The sequence below is a fragment of the Plectropomus leopardus genome, chromosome 22, assembly GCF_008729295.1.
Source record: "Plectropomus leopardus isolate mb chromosome 22, YSFRI_Pleo_2.0, whole genome shotgun sequence".
Taxonomy (NCBI): Eukaryota; Metazoa; Chordata; class Actinopteri; order Perciformes; family Serranidae; genus Plectropomus; species Plectropomus leopardus.
This window is the reverse complement of record NC_056484.1, coordinates 21666462-21683542: the sequence shown is the minus strand read 5'-3', so window position 1 is coordinate 21683542 and position 17081 is coordinate 21666462. Positions and strand designations below refer to the sequence as shown.

The 17081-nt window shown below is 42.3% G+C and overlaps 1 protein-coding gene across 2 annotated transcripts in view; it reads left to right on the top strand.

Annotated features, from left to right (window-relative positions):
- net1 (neuroepithelial cell transforming 1) overlaps positions 1–16799 on the top strand; it is a 35562-nt gene extending 18763 nt beyond the window's left edge. Inside the window, exons 3-11 of one of the 2 annotated variants that reach the window (XM_042511361.1) lie at positions 471–533; positions 12544–12651; positions 12779–12943; positions 13437–13499; positions 13732–13905; positions 14012–14269; positions 14361–14531; positions 14676–14862; positions 14970–16799. In XM_042511361.1, coding sequence (XP_042367295.1) covers positions 471–533; positions 12544–12651; positions 12779–12943; positions 13437–13499; positions 13732–13905; positions 14012–14269; positions 14361–14531; positions 14676–14862; positions 14970–15418 — 1638 coding nt within the window. In that variant the 3' untranslated portion in view covers positions 15419–16799. Of the gene's footprint in view, positions 1–470; positions 534–9499; positions 9779–12543; positions 12652–12778; positions 12944–13436; positions 13500–13731; positions 13906–14011; positions 14270–14360; positions 14532–14675; positions 14863–14969 lie in introns of those variants that run through there. The other variant, XM_042511362.1, reaches the window with a different exon arrangement.
- Positions 16800–17081: the final 282 nt, after the last annotated feature.

Below are 17081 nucleotides of genomic sequence, written 5' to 3'. Positions count from 1 at the left end.
AACCCTTTCCTGTGCCCAGAAGGACCTCCAGCAGGTCTTTTGTAGCTTTACAATAGAGCTAAGGGGGCAATGATCATAATTGGCCAGAAGTGGAGAATGGGGTGGCCATAAATTGCTCTACATGTTGGTCTATATTAGCATCCAGACATGGATGTGTACTCCAATTACTGCATGGAACTCCAAGAATGTAAGGATTGTAATCCCAATTTGAATTCATTTGTATTTTAAGTTTGGCAGAGAGGTTAAAAAATCTATAGTGTTGCTATAGACCACTAGAGGCAAATCTTAAAACACCAAAAAAAAAACTTGGTATCGAGTGTTTATTCCAGACTTCCTGACTTGTGTAAGCATCTATGGTCAACAGAACTCGCCACTTTGCATCATATGAATGTTTATTGATACAATCAACATGTTCCAGTGACACATGTTGACTCATCCCACTAACATCTTGCTTTCTCATCTCTCCACAGAAACGCAAACGCAGAGAGAAGGATGACGGTGACGCCGTCAGCCTCTGCAGCTTCGACTTTAAGGTAAATCACATTGTGAGACACTCAGCTTAATTTAGGATTATAGAAACACCAGGACTTTCCACGTCAATCATTTAAAGAGAAAAAAAAGTTTGTTATTAAAGAATACCCTAGGGGACATCCACTTTTGAAACCCATGGTGGCTGAACAGTGTTCCCATGGAAACATTGTGCCCACCCTCCTGTCTCCCCACAGATTGCTGATGCGGGAGGACGTTGCGGTTAATGCTTAATTAGCTGCGATGCTGGCTAGCTCTCACACGACCCAACCGGTTGCCAAAGCAGCACCAGTGGCAACAAGCTAACCAGTGTAGTATAACTTATTAGCTTTGTTGCGGCACAGCTTAGTGGCAGTACTGCCAAACTAAATAAGTCATGGTGCACAGACCGCAGGATTATTTTTATTTCGTCGCAAATTTTTGTACATTCCAATCCAGACTGCATGCGTGCCAGAGGTCTGTGCTGCAGTCCAACAAATTTACTGCAGTGTGCTCCAACTACAAGCAGTGGTTTTTGTTTTTCTTTCTGCAGGCTACAAAACACTGCATTGTACTATGTAAGCAAACAGGTTTTGCATTTTGTTTGCCATAAACCAAACAAAACGTAAGGATACAAAACAAACTGGACAAACAAACTGGTTTCACACTTAAACCAAAAGAAAATACAGTTACAAAGAGCTGATATGAGGGTGACTGGGCGACAGTGGCTGTCTGACAAGATCTCAGCAGATAAGGCATTGGATCACTTATGGCAGATTGAGGGACAATTTTTCTGTATCACGTTAACTGTAATACTTGGTGTTGTTAATTATGGAGTGAAGCAACTCCAAAATGTCATTTCTGAAGGTTTCCTATGCACAAGTAGTGAAATTTAAAATCCATTGTAGCTTTGTCCATTGTTACTTTTGTATGTTGTGTTGTTAGGAAACATCTGATAGCAACAGGAACACCATGTTGCATAACTAAACTGGTGGCCATATCTGATCTTGTACTGAATTTGAAACCAGGGTTGTTTATTCAGAGCATATCATCAAAATGACTAATTACCAAAAGACATCTAGATAAAGAGTGTGTTTGTATGGTGGAGCGTCTAGGTCTGCTGTTAAATCTCGAAAGTGAAGAACCTGCTTTGGCGTAACTGAAAGGCGGGACTGGCTGGGTTGGAAAATACACCTCATTTGGTGTGTGGGTGTTAAATGTGCACATAGAGTACATGCACAAAGACTTGTCAGTGCTATTCCAGTGTAGGATGATTTCATCATAACTGAACACAGTTAGCTTCAGGCACTTTTCACTATTGTACCAGCCCTGCAGATTATCTGAATAAAAGTCTACTGTATGTTCAAAACTACTTAACTAAACTTTTCATTAAGAAGTATGTATTTTGATGACACCCAACCATGATTTTTCTCCTAAACCTAACCTGCTTAACTAAAAGTTGAGTATGTAACATGACATCATCCAACGAGGAACCTTTACCCCTGATTTTTTTTTACTTTTAAGGACAAAAGGAGACTTTAACAATTGTCCCTGTGCCCTGGGAGCATCCTTCTAGAATGCTGCAATTTTACATTTACCTAACCTAAAGAACTTAACATTAAGTACATAACTTCATGTTAAGTAGGTAACATGACAATGCCCAGCAATGATTCTTTTACTAAACCCAACTCACGTTACTTAATGTTAAGAAAATAACGTGACGATGCCAAAACACGATTTCTCTCCTAAACCTAACTGGTAGCAGCACTAATTCATTAGATATCAACCCTTTTATGTAGAATTTCCTAAGATATCATACGTACCGTTGTATTATGATTAAGTGTCTCAACGCTTACAATTTTTAATTGCTGTGTCTCTTCTTTGAAATATTTGGGTATAAACTCCTCACGTGCTGGGGGTGTACACAGAGTCAGTGTGTCGCCTCACTCCATCTATTCTGTCTCCATGCAGGCTGTTTTTGTCCTGCGCCCACATGAGAGGGATTAGCAGAGACATACAGCCTGGACTTCTGTAACCAGTTGGATCAGTTGCTCTGATTTAAGTAAACAAAGCTTTTACAGTGCTGTGGAGAGTCCTGGGGGCCACTCCTTGATTCATATCAGAGCAGCACTCAGTGTTATGCTTTGACCTTTTTTTTTTCTTCTAATTGAGCCACTTGCACTTGCTGTCTTATTCCTGCACACTCTGTTCCTTTTACAGAGGCATTTATAGTAGAAATCCATATGGCTGCTGATGTGCTGCTGCTTTCAAGTTCTGACTCCAAATTGAGTTGTTCAGTAAAATTCAGAGTTGCTGGAAATGGTCTTCAGAGCATTTTTTGTAGTGTCTTAGTTTTGTTGACATGTTAATAAGTTTGCTAAGATTAGGGCTGCAAATAACAATTACTTTTATCATTGATTATTCTGCTGATTTATTTTCCATCACAACTTCTTAGAGTCCAAGGTAACTTCAAATGTCATTTTGTTTGAGCAAATTATTAAAAACCTGAAGACATTTATATTAACTATATTAGTCTGACTCACTGGATTTCGATTGTGGCTGTAAATGTGTGGCGGGCTATTTAGGCCTCCCTTTCACTATTTGCATGTACTTGTTTTCAAAATCCCCTCTGCTACAGGATGCAAAAGTAACAACCTCTAAGCTTATTATCTACACGCCCAAGATGGAAAGTTTTGACAAAGATTTGTACCATACAATAAGGCATGCCTACTTTCTTTTTTGGGGGAATTGTTGTAAAGATTGAATAAAAGCACTTGTGCACACCCCTCGTTAAAGCCCAGATTACATCTTGCAGGTCTCTCATGCCTGATGTCGATCAGTTTTCTAAAACAGCCGGTCGGAGTTGATTTGCTACATCTTTTATCTCTGGCGGTGTGTGCCAGTGACATTGACTTCGACAATGTACCGATCCGTTCCATTTCACACAAGCTTGTGTGATATTGTTAGAATAAATAATGTTTTGCAAGAGCGCCATACAGCTATTGTCTGTGGTTTTAACAGTTGTTGTTGCTGTTTGCTGTTTTGTGCAAATCTGTAATGGAAACCTGCATGCAGATGCAAAAATCTGGTAAAATCCAGTATTTTCATAAACAAGTCCTGCTCATAGATGGAAAGTATTGCTCACATACTTCCAGAGGTATTAAAGTAATAACGTCCACTGAATACAGGAAGGATGGGCACAAATCTCGGAAAACATATATATCATCAGAATTATCAGCCCACTCTACCGTGGAACTGTCAAACTCATCCTGTCCTCGAAATGTCGACGTGTCTAATGCTTGACCCGCTCCCTGTGTGTGCCATGAGATGTCACAACATTAATTTCCTTGTAATGACGGAGATAGTTTTTTGAATCACCTGAGACCTGACTTAAATTCCCGGAAATTGTCCAAGAGAAAATGAAAGCTTCTCTGCTGTCATTTTCCTATAAACTCTGTGTTATCTGCTGAAGTAGAAACATAAATATGCAGATGATCTACTGATAACCATTCATCGAGGTGTTCCTTTGAACTACAGTGCTGTCCTGTTACCTCTGTGTCATAACTACAGTGTTCCGGTACCATCATGACAAATCATTTCATACTAACTTGGCAAATAGTGTTTTTCTGTTTGAGCCCGCCTGCTGATGTTCTATCGGTATCACAAAGCGTCGGCGGTGTCTGTGAGTCTTAGTTACCGCTCTGTTTGGTAGCAACCAGCCCTGCTCAGGGTGTGTGAACACTGGCAGAAAGAAAACATAGCGTTGAGTAAGCGTAGCATGTTAGTCTGGTTCAAGAGCTGTGGTTTTTCTATTGGCTGCTGTGTGATTAGATCACTGTCTACATGCTCTGTCTCTTCATCTTCATTTTAATTACGACCCCAGAGGAGTGGAGGTATTTATAGATCCTCGTCCTCACAACAGAAACTTCCTGGATTAATCGTAGTACACTCAGTCACACCCTAAACTGAACCCTCTGGGGGTGCTGATTTTAAACTTTACAGGCATAGAAAATTTGACAGAAATTTCCTCGTCATAACCCTAATTTGGTTACTGCTACTAAGTTAGAGAAACATAGCAAATGCAGTTGCTTCCACTAAAGGAAAAATGTTGTGATGCAGATAACCACTTGTGCAACCATGTAGTCAAACAAGCTGCCATCCTTCTTATTTAATAAAAACAAAAATCTTGTCAACTGTATAAATGAATAAATGAATGTAGCAAAAAGCTTTTAATAGAGTATGTAAGGTAAAAGGAATCAAGAGTCCCAATTTAGTGTTGTATGCACTGTCAGATACTATGAAACAGTAAGGGTAACGATATATCAATTTGTGTTGATACATTGATTGAATGATATAACATTATTATGCAAATAGAAATCATTAATTGGTATCATTACCTTTAAGATCTGCTTTTATTTTGAAATTCCCATGGCACATCTGGAAGCAGGTTTCCTTTATAGATTTGTACTAAACTGAAGTGTTATTTTTAAAACGCTGATAAAACACAATAGCCAGATGACTGGGTTTCCACTGAGTGATGTTATTCAACTCCTCTTGCCATAGCATCATGTGACTTAAAAAGGCCAAAGTGTTTTCATTGCATTTTTATGGAACGTGGCTTTTTCATATTGCCTGAAATACCACCTTATGCGACCCTAAAAAAATGTGCGATAAATTTAAGGGTTTTTTTTCTAAACTGACATGTTTCCATTCGCGAATTTTATATTCAGAGTTTTCAGTTTGTGCGATCTGTTGGTTAATGGAAACCCACCTTGTGTCACCATTTACATCTAAGTACACCTTCTTCATGCAAACATTTGAAGAGTGCTAGCAGCTTAGCACCTGGCACATAATGACAAGCAGCCAAGAAAAAGGCAATGGGGATATTTCAAAACGTATTGGGAAAGACTTTGTGATATCAGTAAATATTTCTTTGTCCAAAGAATTAAGTTTAGTTTAAATATTGTATTGTGATGACACATGTGATATACACCCCTATGAATCAGGCAACAGGATTTGCTATCTGGCAAAATTAATTTATGAGATCGGGAATTAAAAGTATTATGGAATTGTGATAAGTGGGTCAAGTATCTACCATGCTTAATTAAAGGGACTTTTCAACCAGCTTTGTATAATAACAATGTGGGCAGTATGTGTCAGTGAACTGTGATAAACTTCCCTCCATTTTGCTCGTGCCCAGATCTCCCAGCTCAAAATCTAACAGTGGATTATTGAACCATATATTGTACTTCCACATTTTTAAATGCCTTGCCACCAGAAAATACAAAGAGTGTAAAAGTGCATCAGCAGTGAGAGCCCCCCCCCCTTATTGCAATCACACTGCAAAACTATGCAGCACTGATCAAATATAGACCAAGATTCTAGTGGCTTTATGAAATAAACATCTTTCCAGTAGTGAAATCCTTCTGTAACACTTTGAAACCTGGAGCAACATCACTTTTCTTCTGTTGCTTTCAGATGCCTTTTACAAGTAATTAAACCTTTGAACCTTGAGCAAAGCGGTGCAATTTCTTTAAATGATATGGGGGAAAGACAATGAGCAACTTGGTAAGAAATGTTCAACACAATTCAAGAAATTACTATATTTCAAAAATTCGAAAAAGCGTGAAAAAAATGTCTAGGGGAAAAAAGCTAGGTTATTTTATTTCCTATTTAAAACTAATGTTCTAGGTATTTTTCTTGATTGTTTTTTTTTAACGTAACGTTTTTATTTCTTGCTAATTTTGGGGGTTGTTTCTTCATCATTGCTCATTGTCTTCTTCCCATGTTTTTAAAAATAATCACATTTGTGCATGTTTTGAAAGGCTTAAGGCTTCCAAGTCAGTTTTAAAGTCAACCACTGATGCAGTCAGTGAGACAGTTAACAGTCCTCTTCTTTCAGAAATACCAAGAAAGTAAAACACCTTACAAAGTAGAATATTATATTGCAGCTCTTTTTGCAACAGTCCTATCATGTCTGAATTAATGTCATTACAAAAGTTAAGTAAATGACATTTACACATTTACTTTCTCTCAGAAACAGAAAAAGACAAATAAATAAAATGTGTTATGAGAAGAACATGGCAGGTCTGATCAGTTGTTGCTACCCAGCTACCCAGAAAAACATTCAGTCCCCCCTCCCCTCCCTCTTTCTGTTGCTGTCCTCCATCAGCAGAGGGCAGCAGCACTTCCACTGCTCCTGTACTGTTGTTTGAAGTCATTTAGCAGTGTTTCTTTGCCCAGAACTGCCTGTTGAATGCCTCCCCTGAAGCTGTAATTAGGCCCAACGTGTCCTGTCCTCTGCTGCTGATGTGGAGTATTAGTTGAGCTCAGCCCCTCAGGCTTTGCAGCTCAGTCCGTCCCTGGCACGGCATAGGTTAGACAGCGGTGAAACTGCATTACTCATCCTACTACAGCACTCTGAGTGCAGACTGCCATGTGTGTGTTTTGGAGTGTAAATCACGGCTGCACTCCAGCTGCAGCTCAGTGTGACTAGAGGCTACGAGGCCAGGCAGGCCGGGCCATGTCGAGTAGAGTTTTTACAGCGGCTGGTCCAGACGTACAGCTGAATCAGCTCTAGGTCTCCCCACATGGAGTGAGTAACAGCAGGACTGCACACAGTGTCTTCTGAAGGCACGCACAGACTATAGACAGACAGATTCATTTTTTATTAGATCCTTTGTGACTCCTCAGTCTGCATACTTTTTCGCTCTGCTGTCTTTATTCCTGCTTGAACTTTCTCGTCTCTCTTCCCGAAGTCACTCACCGTCCCACTTTACTTTGTTTTGGTGGTGTGTGAGTGATGTAATCCCAAACTTGGCGTCCTGTTGTTCTGCAGCAGATGAGCCCTCCTAACCGCTGCATCAACAAAGAAGGTGTCAACGTCCATACACCTCCATCAGCATCTGTGTTTGGTCACCCTCACACACAATAACAGCGTGAACCCTCTGTCCTGTTTCACGCCTCTGTGTTGACCCAGGAGGACGAAGCAGAGTCATGAACAGGCTTGTCCATTTGCCCCCCAAACACAGCCGCCTCACAGCACCTTCACATCAGCCGCTCCATCGGGCCTAACACCTCCACTTTTTGCCGTGCATTTGTGCACCAGCTGTATGGATGTGTAGTCTGTAGTTTCAGGTGTGGTTGTCCTTCAGCCATCTGTCAGTCTGGGTGTGCACACATGCATGAAAAAGAGACACAAATTAAAGTTGACCTTCTTTGTCTTTACTGAAACTGGCCAACATGTAATCTTTTCTCCCACTGTTGGACCAATCAACATGTGGGTGACAGTTGCACCCCCTCCGTGGTACTCAATATACAGGTTTCAGTTTCAACATCTGGCTGAGTGTGTTACAATGCAGCCCCCCCCCCCCCCCAATTGATATTCTAATTGATCACCTCCCCCAGTGGACTTGATAAGACTGATAACAGCTTGGCTTAAAGCAGAGAGCATTGACACCCAGAGCAGTGACTGCTATGATAATTAGCTGGCTAAAAAAAGAGTTAAGTAATGATGACTTTGTAGTTTGTTAATTAATATATATTGAAAAGAATTAATCATTTAGTATCAAACAGTTTTGGACGTGACACCAAAACTGATGGCAGAGATGTAATAATCCATCTTTTGTTTTAGTGCTAAAAGCTTTGATTTGGATTTGACTTTTGTCTCCTCATGACTGTTGCGCTCATTAATGATCACTGATGTGGTGAAATAGTTTGATATGAAGCTGGGCATAGGTGTAGATATCAGGACGCAGGGCTCAATATTTAAAACATGCATTTGTTCCCCACAATAAAATCTGAAAGTAGCAGAGGACTTTTATTTTGGCAAAATTAATGACATTTAATGTACCAACAAAAAAAAGAAGAAAAATAAACAAATTCTGAAAGTAACGTTTTCTTGGACTTAAAATAACAAACAAAAGAAGCTGAATTCTGAAAGTCAAGATTTTTCGACTTTAAGTACCAAGCAATAAAAGAAAGCTGAATTTTGAGAGTTTAGTTTTCTACAACTTAAAGTAACAAACAAGAAAGGCTGAATTCTCAAAGGTATATTCTAATAACTATAATGACAATAAAACAAGAGGCTTATATTGTCTCACCACATCTGTATTAGTTTATACATATATGTAATGTTATATTTACCATCAGCATCTTCATTTATCAGTATTTTTAAATTAATCTCTTAGTTTAGAAATGATCAGAAAGTAGTGTAAATGTTTATCATATTCAAAAGTTAAGACTTCATATTGCTCTTTTTGTTTTTAAAAGTCACAGATAAAGTCAAAGATAAAATTTACCAAAAAAAGTCAAAATGACTTAAATGTTTATAAAGTTGTTGCCAGTTATCCCAAAAAAAGTTTTAAAATATTAGATTTTTTTTGATTTGTCATTTATTTCCACTCTCATAGTTACATCAATAATAATTTTACAGTGTGTTTATCAAAAGCTTTTTATTTGCACATATTCTTGTCCATGATAGCAAAGCTGGTTGTGCAACTTAAGCATCAGTATCTAATCTTTAAATGACTTTAATAACCAAGTGTGAGGTGTGATTGCCAATAATGTTTCCGCAATGTGTTCATTCAAAAAACAAATCAAAATTTTTACAGTTTAAGCTTTTTTGCCCTCAGAACAAAAAAGCAAACTGCAAACTATAACCCAGTTTCCCAAGAGAATAAACCCATATTATGTAAGATACGGTTCACTCTTTTTCCAACATTAATTCACCCACATTAGAGTTGTTTACGTCAACTCTGCGTAGAAGTAAGTTTCCCTGTGATCCTAGAAATTCTCACTACTGTTTTTACTCCTCATGGACTGACCGACAGAGCCTGCGGGCAGCTTCTAACTTCTTCCAAGGAAACCTATCCCGCTTCATCTGAAACCATGAGGGCTGTGCAGAGGCTTGCTCCTCCCCTGTCTGAGCTGCTGGTATAAAGCCCTCCCTCCCTCAGCTTACCTCAGACCAAAGTTTAGAGAGTGTGTGTGAGTTGAGCCCTCAGCGAGCCCGTCAGGCAAGAAGAAGAGGGGGAAGGTGTATTTATTTATTTAAGCTTTTTTTTTTTTTTTACTCACACAGCTTTTGATTTTCATGGACTTTTTTCTCTGTGATGTGGATTACTTGAAGCCGACTCACAAGGATTAAAAAAAGGATATTGTGTTTTGATTGAAAGCTATGGTGGCTTACGATGAACTGGGTAGCTTGGTGCCTATCAAACGGACTCTGCAAGTGATAGACTACCAGAACCAAGCCAACAAAGAGTCAGAGGTGAGATGCTAAATCACATGATGGTGGTGATGATGGGTGATATTTCGTTAAAGGTGTTTCCTGTGTCTCTCAGTCAGTGTTTGTCCGGAACTCAATGAGATAAAGTCATATCTTTGTATCAGATTGTGAGTGAATCAGTGCCTAACCCTGTTTTTTATCTCTCTTGGACACACAGTGTTTGTGTGTGTATATGTGTGTGTGGGCATTCAATTGCTTTGTGCCTGTAAGATGAGACTTTGAACTTTGCACCTGAGCTCATGTTTGAGAAACTGCCTAACCTGGAAAAGTTAATCATTGGATTACACTGCACCTTTGAGGTTGTAAACAGTGGACTGACCCCCCGCGGTGTTGTGTATTCCCTGTCTGTTCTTAAATATGCATCCCAGCAAGCAGCCCTGATGGGATATTGGAGAGATCAGGACAGTCAGTAGACTCAAAGCAGCTCAAAAAGTGAAGCAGCTGGGGGGTAAACTCTCAGTCAACAACCCTGTCTAGAATAACTTCGCCTGTGACCTTTGATATTTGCAGCGTCTTTGATGCAAATTCAGCAGAGATGTCTGAGTGTATTCCCTCAGCTTCAGACACAATTACAGGGACACAATTGTTGAAACCCAGGTGTTCCTTCTGTACTCAAAAAAGGCACTACTTCAACTCCTTCCTTCCCCTCCTGAGGCTTGCACAGTTCTCTTTCGGAAGAGATCTCAGGAAGATGTGGTTTCATTGACAGTAAACCACATGATAAAGGAAAAGGACAATTCATGAAGTCCTGTTCTCACAAAACTTGGAGCTTCATACACTGTGCTGACTTACCGATGACCTCAACTCTTTCATTTGTGGTCTCCTATCAGCTCAAGCTGTGCTGTAATCCCAGGGACACATCTGGGGTATTAGCTCACAGCACACACAGGGTTACATCAAAGGGAAAGCACAGGAAGCGCTCCAGGGATCCCTGAAACAACTCCTGATGTTTATAAGGTTGTAATCTTGGGTCAGGAGTTTAAGGAGCGCGCTGCACATAGACAATACCTATGTCTGGAGGGTCGTTATTCCCCCTGATAATGGTTATCCAATGCAGCAGCACAAACCCCGGATCTGTCTGGTTTCCTGAAGTGAACCAGACTTGCTGTAACTCCACAGGCCAAACTGCCATGAATAGCAACTTTCCCCTTCTGTCTGAACAGTTTTACTCTACAGCTGATAAACAAAGAGTGGGACTAGTCGCCTTTTGTTATTCTGGGGGCCAGTTTCCAAAGGACAGGAAGGGCAGAATGACCAACATGCGTGTCCAGTATTGACTGTGGGAACCCCCACCCTCCCGAAATGTTTTTACTTTGATTGTATGCTGATATTAAAAGGTCACATATTTGATTCAGGCAAATCCAGTCCATGAAGTCAAAGAAATTCTGTCCCTGCATGCAGACTATAGTCAAAGCTGTGGACATGTGGCATCTCTTTGCTGGCCCCTGCCACTAGAGGGCTTGCTAAGTTCTTAAGATTGCACTGGTCCGATGCAAAGACCCAGACACTGACTCGACCGCAGCCCCAGAAGCTCATATGCAACAGCAGACTGAGTAGATCTGTTCCACAGCTGTGTCCGCAGAGCCCAGAGTCTCAATGGCTGCTCTGTTTCCCAGATCCGCTGAGCCAAGGCAAAACCCCATTTGGCCTGAGTCAGGAGAAAACACATAGCAGTGCGGTGCTTAATTTCAGTGAATGAGCCCTCATTAGTGTGAAGTTCTTAAATTGCAAAAATGTTTTGAGGTGCACAAAGTTTGGGAATGCTAATTACGACTGTCTGATCGTATCATGTTTTTAAGGAGGCTCTGCGGACTGAAATCATTACCTCAGATCTGCAGCTCTTTGATTCCTGCAGCCTGTTGTTGTTGGCACAAGGCCAAGCAGCTCTCTCCTTTCTCCCAGCCTCTGGGCTGGGTGAGGGGAGGAGAGAAGGGGGGGTAGTCACCTGGCCCAGGTGTAGTGCTGCTCTCACGCGAGGCCTGTTGGAGAGCCTGTCTTGACTTGCAGCCATAAACACCACCGTGCGCCCCCTGCAACGCAGCACTGTGTAAACACTTAAGAGGGTACAAATTCACTGACTGTTTACAGCTCCTTTCCCCAACTCACAGCGGTGGTCTGTTTTACTGAACAGTCCTGACACATTGCCACACTGTCCATACCGCTCCCTGGGAAAGGGAGTTAAAGAGCTGCAGCAATCAGGAAGCATTTATCTCACACTGTCACACTGAGTGATGGAGCAGATCCACTCTCAAGTGGAGCTGTGGCTGTTGTCAGGCCAGATAGTAGCAGAGTATTTGCGGGGGGGGGCTAAACAGCTGAGAGCAGGGTCTCGTGCATTCCTGGCATTCCTCCAGAACCCCCTTCCCCTCCAGATCAGCAGTCAGAGAGGGTCTTTGTGCTCAGTGGGCCTGGCTCAAGACCATTCACATGATGGAGCCAACAGCTGCTGGAGCTGCTTCCTCAGTATCTGTCCACTGGTCCGCCAGTCTGTCTGCCTGCGGCTCGACCTCGGCTCCAGTTACTCCTATTTCCTTGCTCCAAAGTGGGGAGTGGAGTCAATAATGAGGATTTATGACTTGACTTGATGTGTATTATCACAAGGAAGTCACAAGGGACTCACTGCTGAGGTCACTCACTGTTGGCATTACTGATGGATTTGTTCTGTGTTGCTGCAAAGTTCAGACTTTTCTTTGTCATGGTGAAATCGTCTGACTAATCTCTCCTTCCATTTTTCTCTTGCTCTGCAGGAACCCAGCACAAAGCGTGTCCGTCCTCTCGGCAGGGTGACGTCGCTAGCCAACCTCATTTCTCCGGTGAAGAATGGGGCCGTCCGGCGCTTCGGCCAAACCATCCAGGTGAGCTCCTGTGACACCACACAGAATGGTAACTCGTCAAGGCAAGAGGCACCTCTTTGCTGTGCTGCAAGTTGGCTTTCAATTGCAACATGTCTGACTTCTGGGGCTTCCTCTTTCCCATGTCCAGGCCTCTTTCCGGGGCGATGGCAAGTCGCCGGGCGTGCCCCAGAAGCCTTGCAGCAAGGCCGCGGCCCCAACACCGCCCAAAAGGAGGAACAGCATGCTGTGGTCGGAGACACTAGACGTCCACCAAAAGGGAACTTTCTCCACCAAAGAGATCAAGCGGCAAGAGGTGAGAATCAACACTAAGAAACAAACATACAGTAGAGCTAGTTACAACACCAAAGGTCAAAGCTAGGCAGATAATGAGTTTGCTGAGTCCAAAATCCAGACTGTGTCAAATTCTACCAGGCTAGTTTCACATATCCTTGTAGTATTTGTGTCAAATAGTCTAAAAGGGGCAAAAGCCTTCCTGGGCTTCTTTCCCAGTCTCACATATACCTGACAAGCCAACAAACCAGTGCTCTCCTGCCCTACCTCCCTACTTGTCCTCTATATGTCAGACATCTTAGCCAACTGTCAGAAGCCATAAAGTTTTTATAGTTTTAAACACAGAGAGCTAGAAGGAGAGGGAGAGAGCAGCCAGAAAGTTGACCTCAGTCATTTGGCAACAGTGCACCTTTAGATGTATTCTAATGGCTATCGCTTGCAACAATGTAATGGCATTCTGATTAAGCTGTTTTGCTTAAAAAAGTATCTTTTTGTTCCTCCTCCTCCCCTTCCAGGCCATATTTGAGCTGTCTCGCGGAGAACAGGACCTGATTGAGGACCTCCAGCTCGCACGCAAGGTTTGTACTTGTAAATCTCTGAGGCAGAGGGAGTACATATTAAGCAAACAGATTAAATCAAAGTCTGGCAGGCCTTTCACAAAGCAAAGCCAGGAACTATAAAAAGACAAGAATCAGTCCGCTGTCTTTCTCTTGTACCCCTACTGCTCTTCAAGGCTATTCTTAGCATCCACCCCCTCTTGGCATTATTGGATGTTGTTGTTTGACGTTCTGGCTCCTCTCCTGTACACAGGCGTACCACGACCCGATGCTGAAGCTTGGCATAATGTCTGAGGAGGAGCTCACTCATATCTTCGGCAACCTTGACGCCTACATCCCTCTGCATGAGGACCTCCTGGCGCAGCTCTCCAAAGCTACTGGGCCGGATGGGACCGTGGGTCAGATCGGACAGATTGTCGTAAGCTGGGTAAGTGTCCTGTAACCAAGCACCTTAACATCTTTGATGCTGTTTAAGTTCAGCTAGTTTCCATAAAAGAGGCAGCATTAATAAGTGTCTCATCTCCTCTCTCCAGCTGCCCAGGCTTAACGCCTACAAGGACTACTGCAGCAACCAGCTGGCAGCAAAAGCTCTGCTGGATCAAAAGAAGCAGGACCGGCGGGTGCAGGACTTCCTGCAGCGCTGCCTAGAGTCACCCTTCAGCAGGAAGCTGGACCTATGGAGCTTCCTGGACATCCCACGCTCCCGCCTGGTCAAGTACCCACTGCTGCTGAAAGAGATCCTGAGACACACTCCACCAGAGCACCCAGACGCCGCCAGCCTGGACGAAGCGGTAAGTCAAGAACCCAAGATTTGTGGCATTATCTTTGGATCGGGTTTCTTAAAATGTGGCCAGAGTTAATATTTTGATTCCTTGTTTTCAGATCACCATCATGCAAGGTGTGCTGTCAGACATCAACATGAAGAAGGGAGAGTCTGAGTGCCAGTACTACATCGACAAGCTGGAGTACCTGGACGACAGGCAGAGGGACCCTCTCATAGAACAGTGCAAGAGCCTGCTGTGTCACGGAGAGCTACGGAACAAGAGCGGCACGGTGAGCAAAACACACCAACACTTTGCTCTCATCAACACAAGCCTAACATCCAGAGAAGGCGATCTAGACAATAAGGCAAACATCTTGCAGAAAACATTGCTGGTGGTTATCTGTTTTAAAAGTTTGATTCTTGTTTCCTTGCAGAAGTTGCATGTGTTCCTGTTCACCGAGCTGCTGGTTCTGACCCGGCCCGTCACCAGGAACGACCGGCAGTGTTTCCAGGTTTACCGGCAGCCAATACCAGTGCACGATCTGGTGTTGGAGGACCTGCAGGACGGAGACGTTAGAATGGGCGGCTCCTTCAGAGGCGCCTTCAGTAACGCAGACAAAGGTGAGGCTTGTGTCAAAGTGGAAAAAGTTTACAGGAGTTAAAGCAACATAGATTGTGTTCTGTCACGTCTATCAGTTGCTAATTCAACTTATCTACTTTCTCCACAGCCAAGAACATTTTCCGTGTGCGCCCCCAAGACCCAAGCCAAGCGCAGTCACACACGCTACAGGTCAACGACGTCTTCCACAAACAACAGTGGCTCAACTGTCTCCGCAGCGCCATTTCCGTCCACAGGCCTCTAAGCGAGCCCTCCACGCCCTCACCGCCTGGGAGCGACGCACGCTTCAAGCGCCGCCCTTCCTCCGTCTCCGCCATCACCCATATGGAGGAAGCGGATGAGAACTGCCCACAGCCGGGATCTCAGTCCGCCCCAACCTCGCCCTGCAACAGCACAACCCCCAGCCCCACCTCCACGTCGCCTTCCACCCACTCCTCCTCGTCATCTTTGTCGACAACATCTTCGACGTCGCCACTCTCCTCGCCCACATCACACAAAACCAAAAAGGACAAGAAGTCTCTGTGTTCTTTAGGGAAGAGAAAAGAGACTATGGTGTGAACCAAGGTGGAAAGAGAAATGGACTCCTTAGTGGACATTTTGTTTTTTTGTACATAAATGTTAAAGAAACAACCTGGAGAAGCGTGGGACTAGTATTTATGTGTGTCTGCGTGCGTGCGTATTATAACAACAGTGTTCTGTGTTACTGTCCTCTTCGGCAGCTATTTACCTTACCCCTCCATCCAAGTGCATCCAACAGAGACGCAGTATTCTTGAGAGACGTGCACGGCTTCCACCGACTCTATAAAGGGAAGCGTAATGAGAAGCAAACACACGTTTCACACATGATTGTGTGTGTGTCCTGAGTTTGTTGATTTCTTGAAGATAGAGGTGGTGCATTCAATCCTGTTTACTATTAATTTGATATTTAAGCATTATTTTAGACCTTTTTCGGGGGGCTAATGAAAGTTTTACATTTTTATATTCTAAAATTTATTGTAGTATTTTTTTAGGTATCATAAAGGAGCACTGTTTTAGTTTTTAGGTGAAGTCATTTGAAATTTTGAGTATGTTTAGCAGGCAGGAAAGGAGAAGAATCCCCCCAAAAAGATGAAATGTAAGAAACAAAGCTACAAATTTCTCTGTAAAAGTCTGATTTTAAATCAATCAGAAGACACGTCTTATTTTTATACATTCCTTTTAATGACAGAGGTTAGGACATGGACACTTTTCTTTTTTAATTTTTCTGCATTCAGTGCAGTCAGAGGCATTAATTTAAATCCAGTGACAGATGAGACTTCTGTCTCTCTGTTTGAACAAACATCACTATGAAGCGTTGTAGTTGCAAATCATCTGATGTCAAAATTATGTCAGAGAGGAGATGAGGAGTTTCGTTTTGAAACAAAATTTTGAACTGAGCCATGTTGGTTTGAGAAAAAGCTGACCTTTCAGATTGATACAGACCACTTTTCAGTGTAGCATCTTGCATGGAGCTTTAGTTGTGGACACTGCGTGCACCAGTACAGGCAGCAGGATGTATTTACAGTACCTGTCCCAAGGGACCGGACAGTTAAACATGTCAAAGACTGGTTGATGGAAATAAGAGAATGTTGTTGAATGCTGAAGGGAAAAGAGAAAAGAAAGACAAAGCTGTGTTAAGGAACTGAAATAGGTTGTCAATGCAAGATTTTAAGTTCCATTAACTTCCTGTATAAGTTGATGTGATGTCTTGCTTAAAGATGGTTGATAGATGGTAAAAATCAAGTGAGAGTAACTTATGGGAAAAGTAAGTAGGGGAAGAGAAGATAAACAAGAAGGTTTTCGTATGTGTATGTTATTGTTGCTGAGATGGAAAAAAAAATAAGAGAAAAGGGCTACTTGCCTGCTACGAACTGTATGTAATAAAAGAACAATAAAGATCTGTGTAAGATTTGCAACTTAACTTTTGGTTTCATGTCCTTTATCAATTTTCATTTTTACTGGTTATTCGCTCTCTTGCTCACTGAGCTCTAGCTTTGTATTCGGCATACATATGAATGCTGACTATGAAGCAAGAATATCAGACTGCTCAAATAATGTATAAAGCAAGAAACAAACTAGCCAGTTAGCTTAGCTTAGCAGTAAGACTGGAGGCAAAGAGAAATGGCAAGCCTTGCTCTGTGTGAAGGTGACAGATCATCTACCAGCACCTGTAAAGTTCACTAAATTTATTTAAATGGACAAT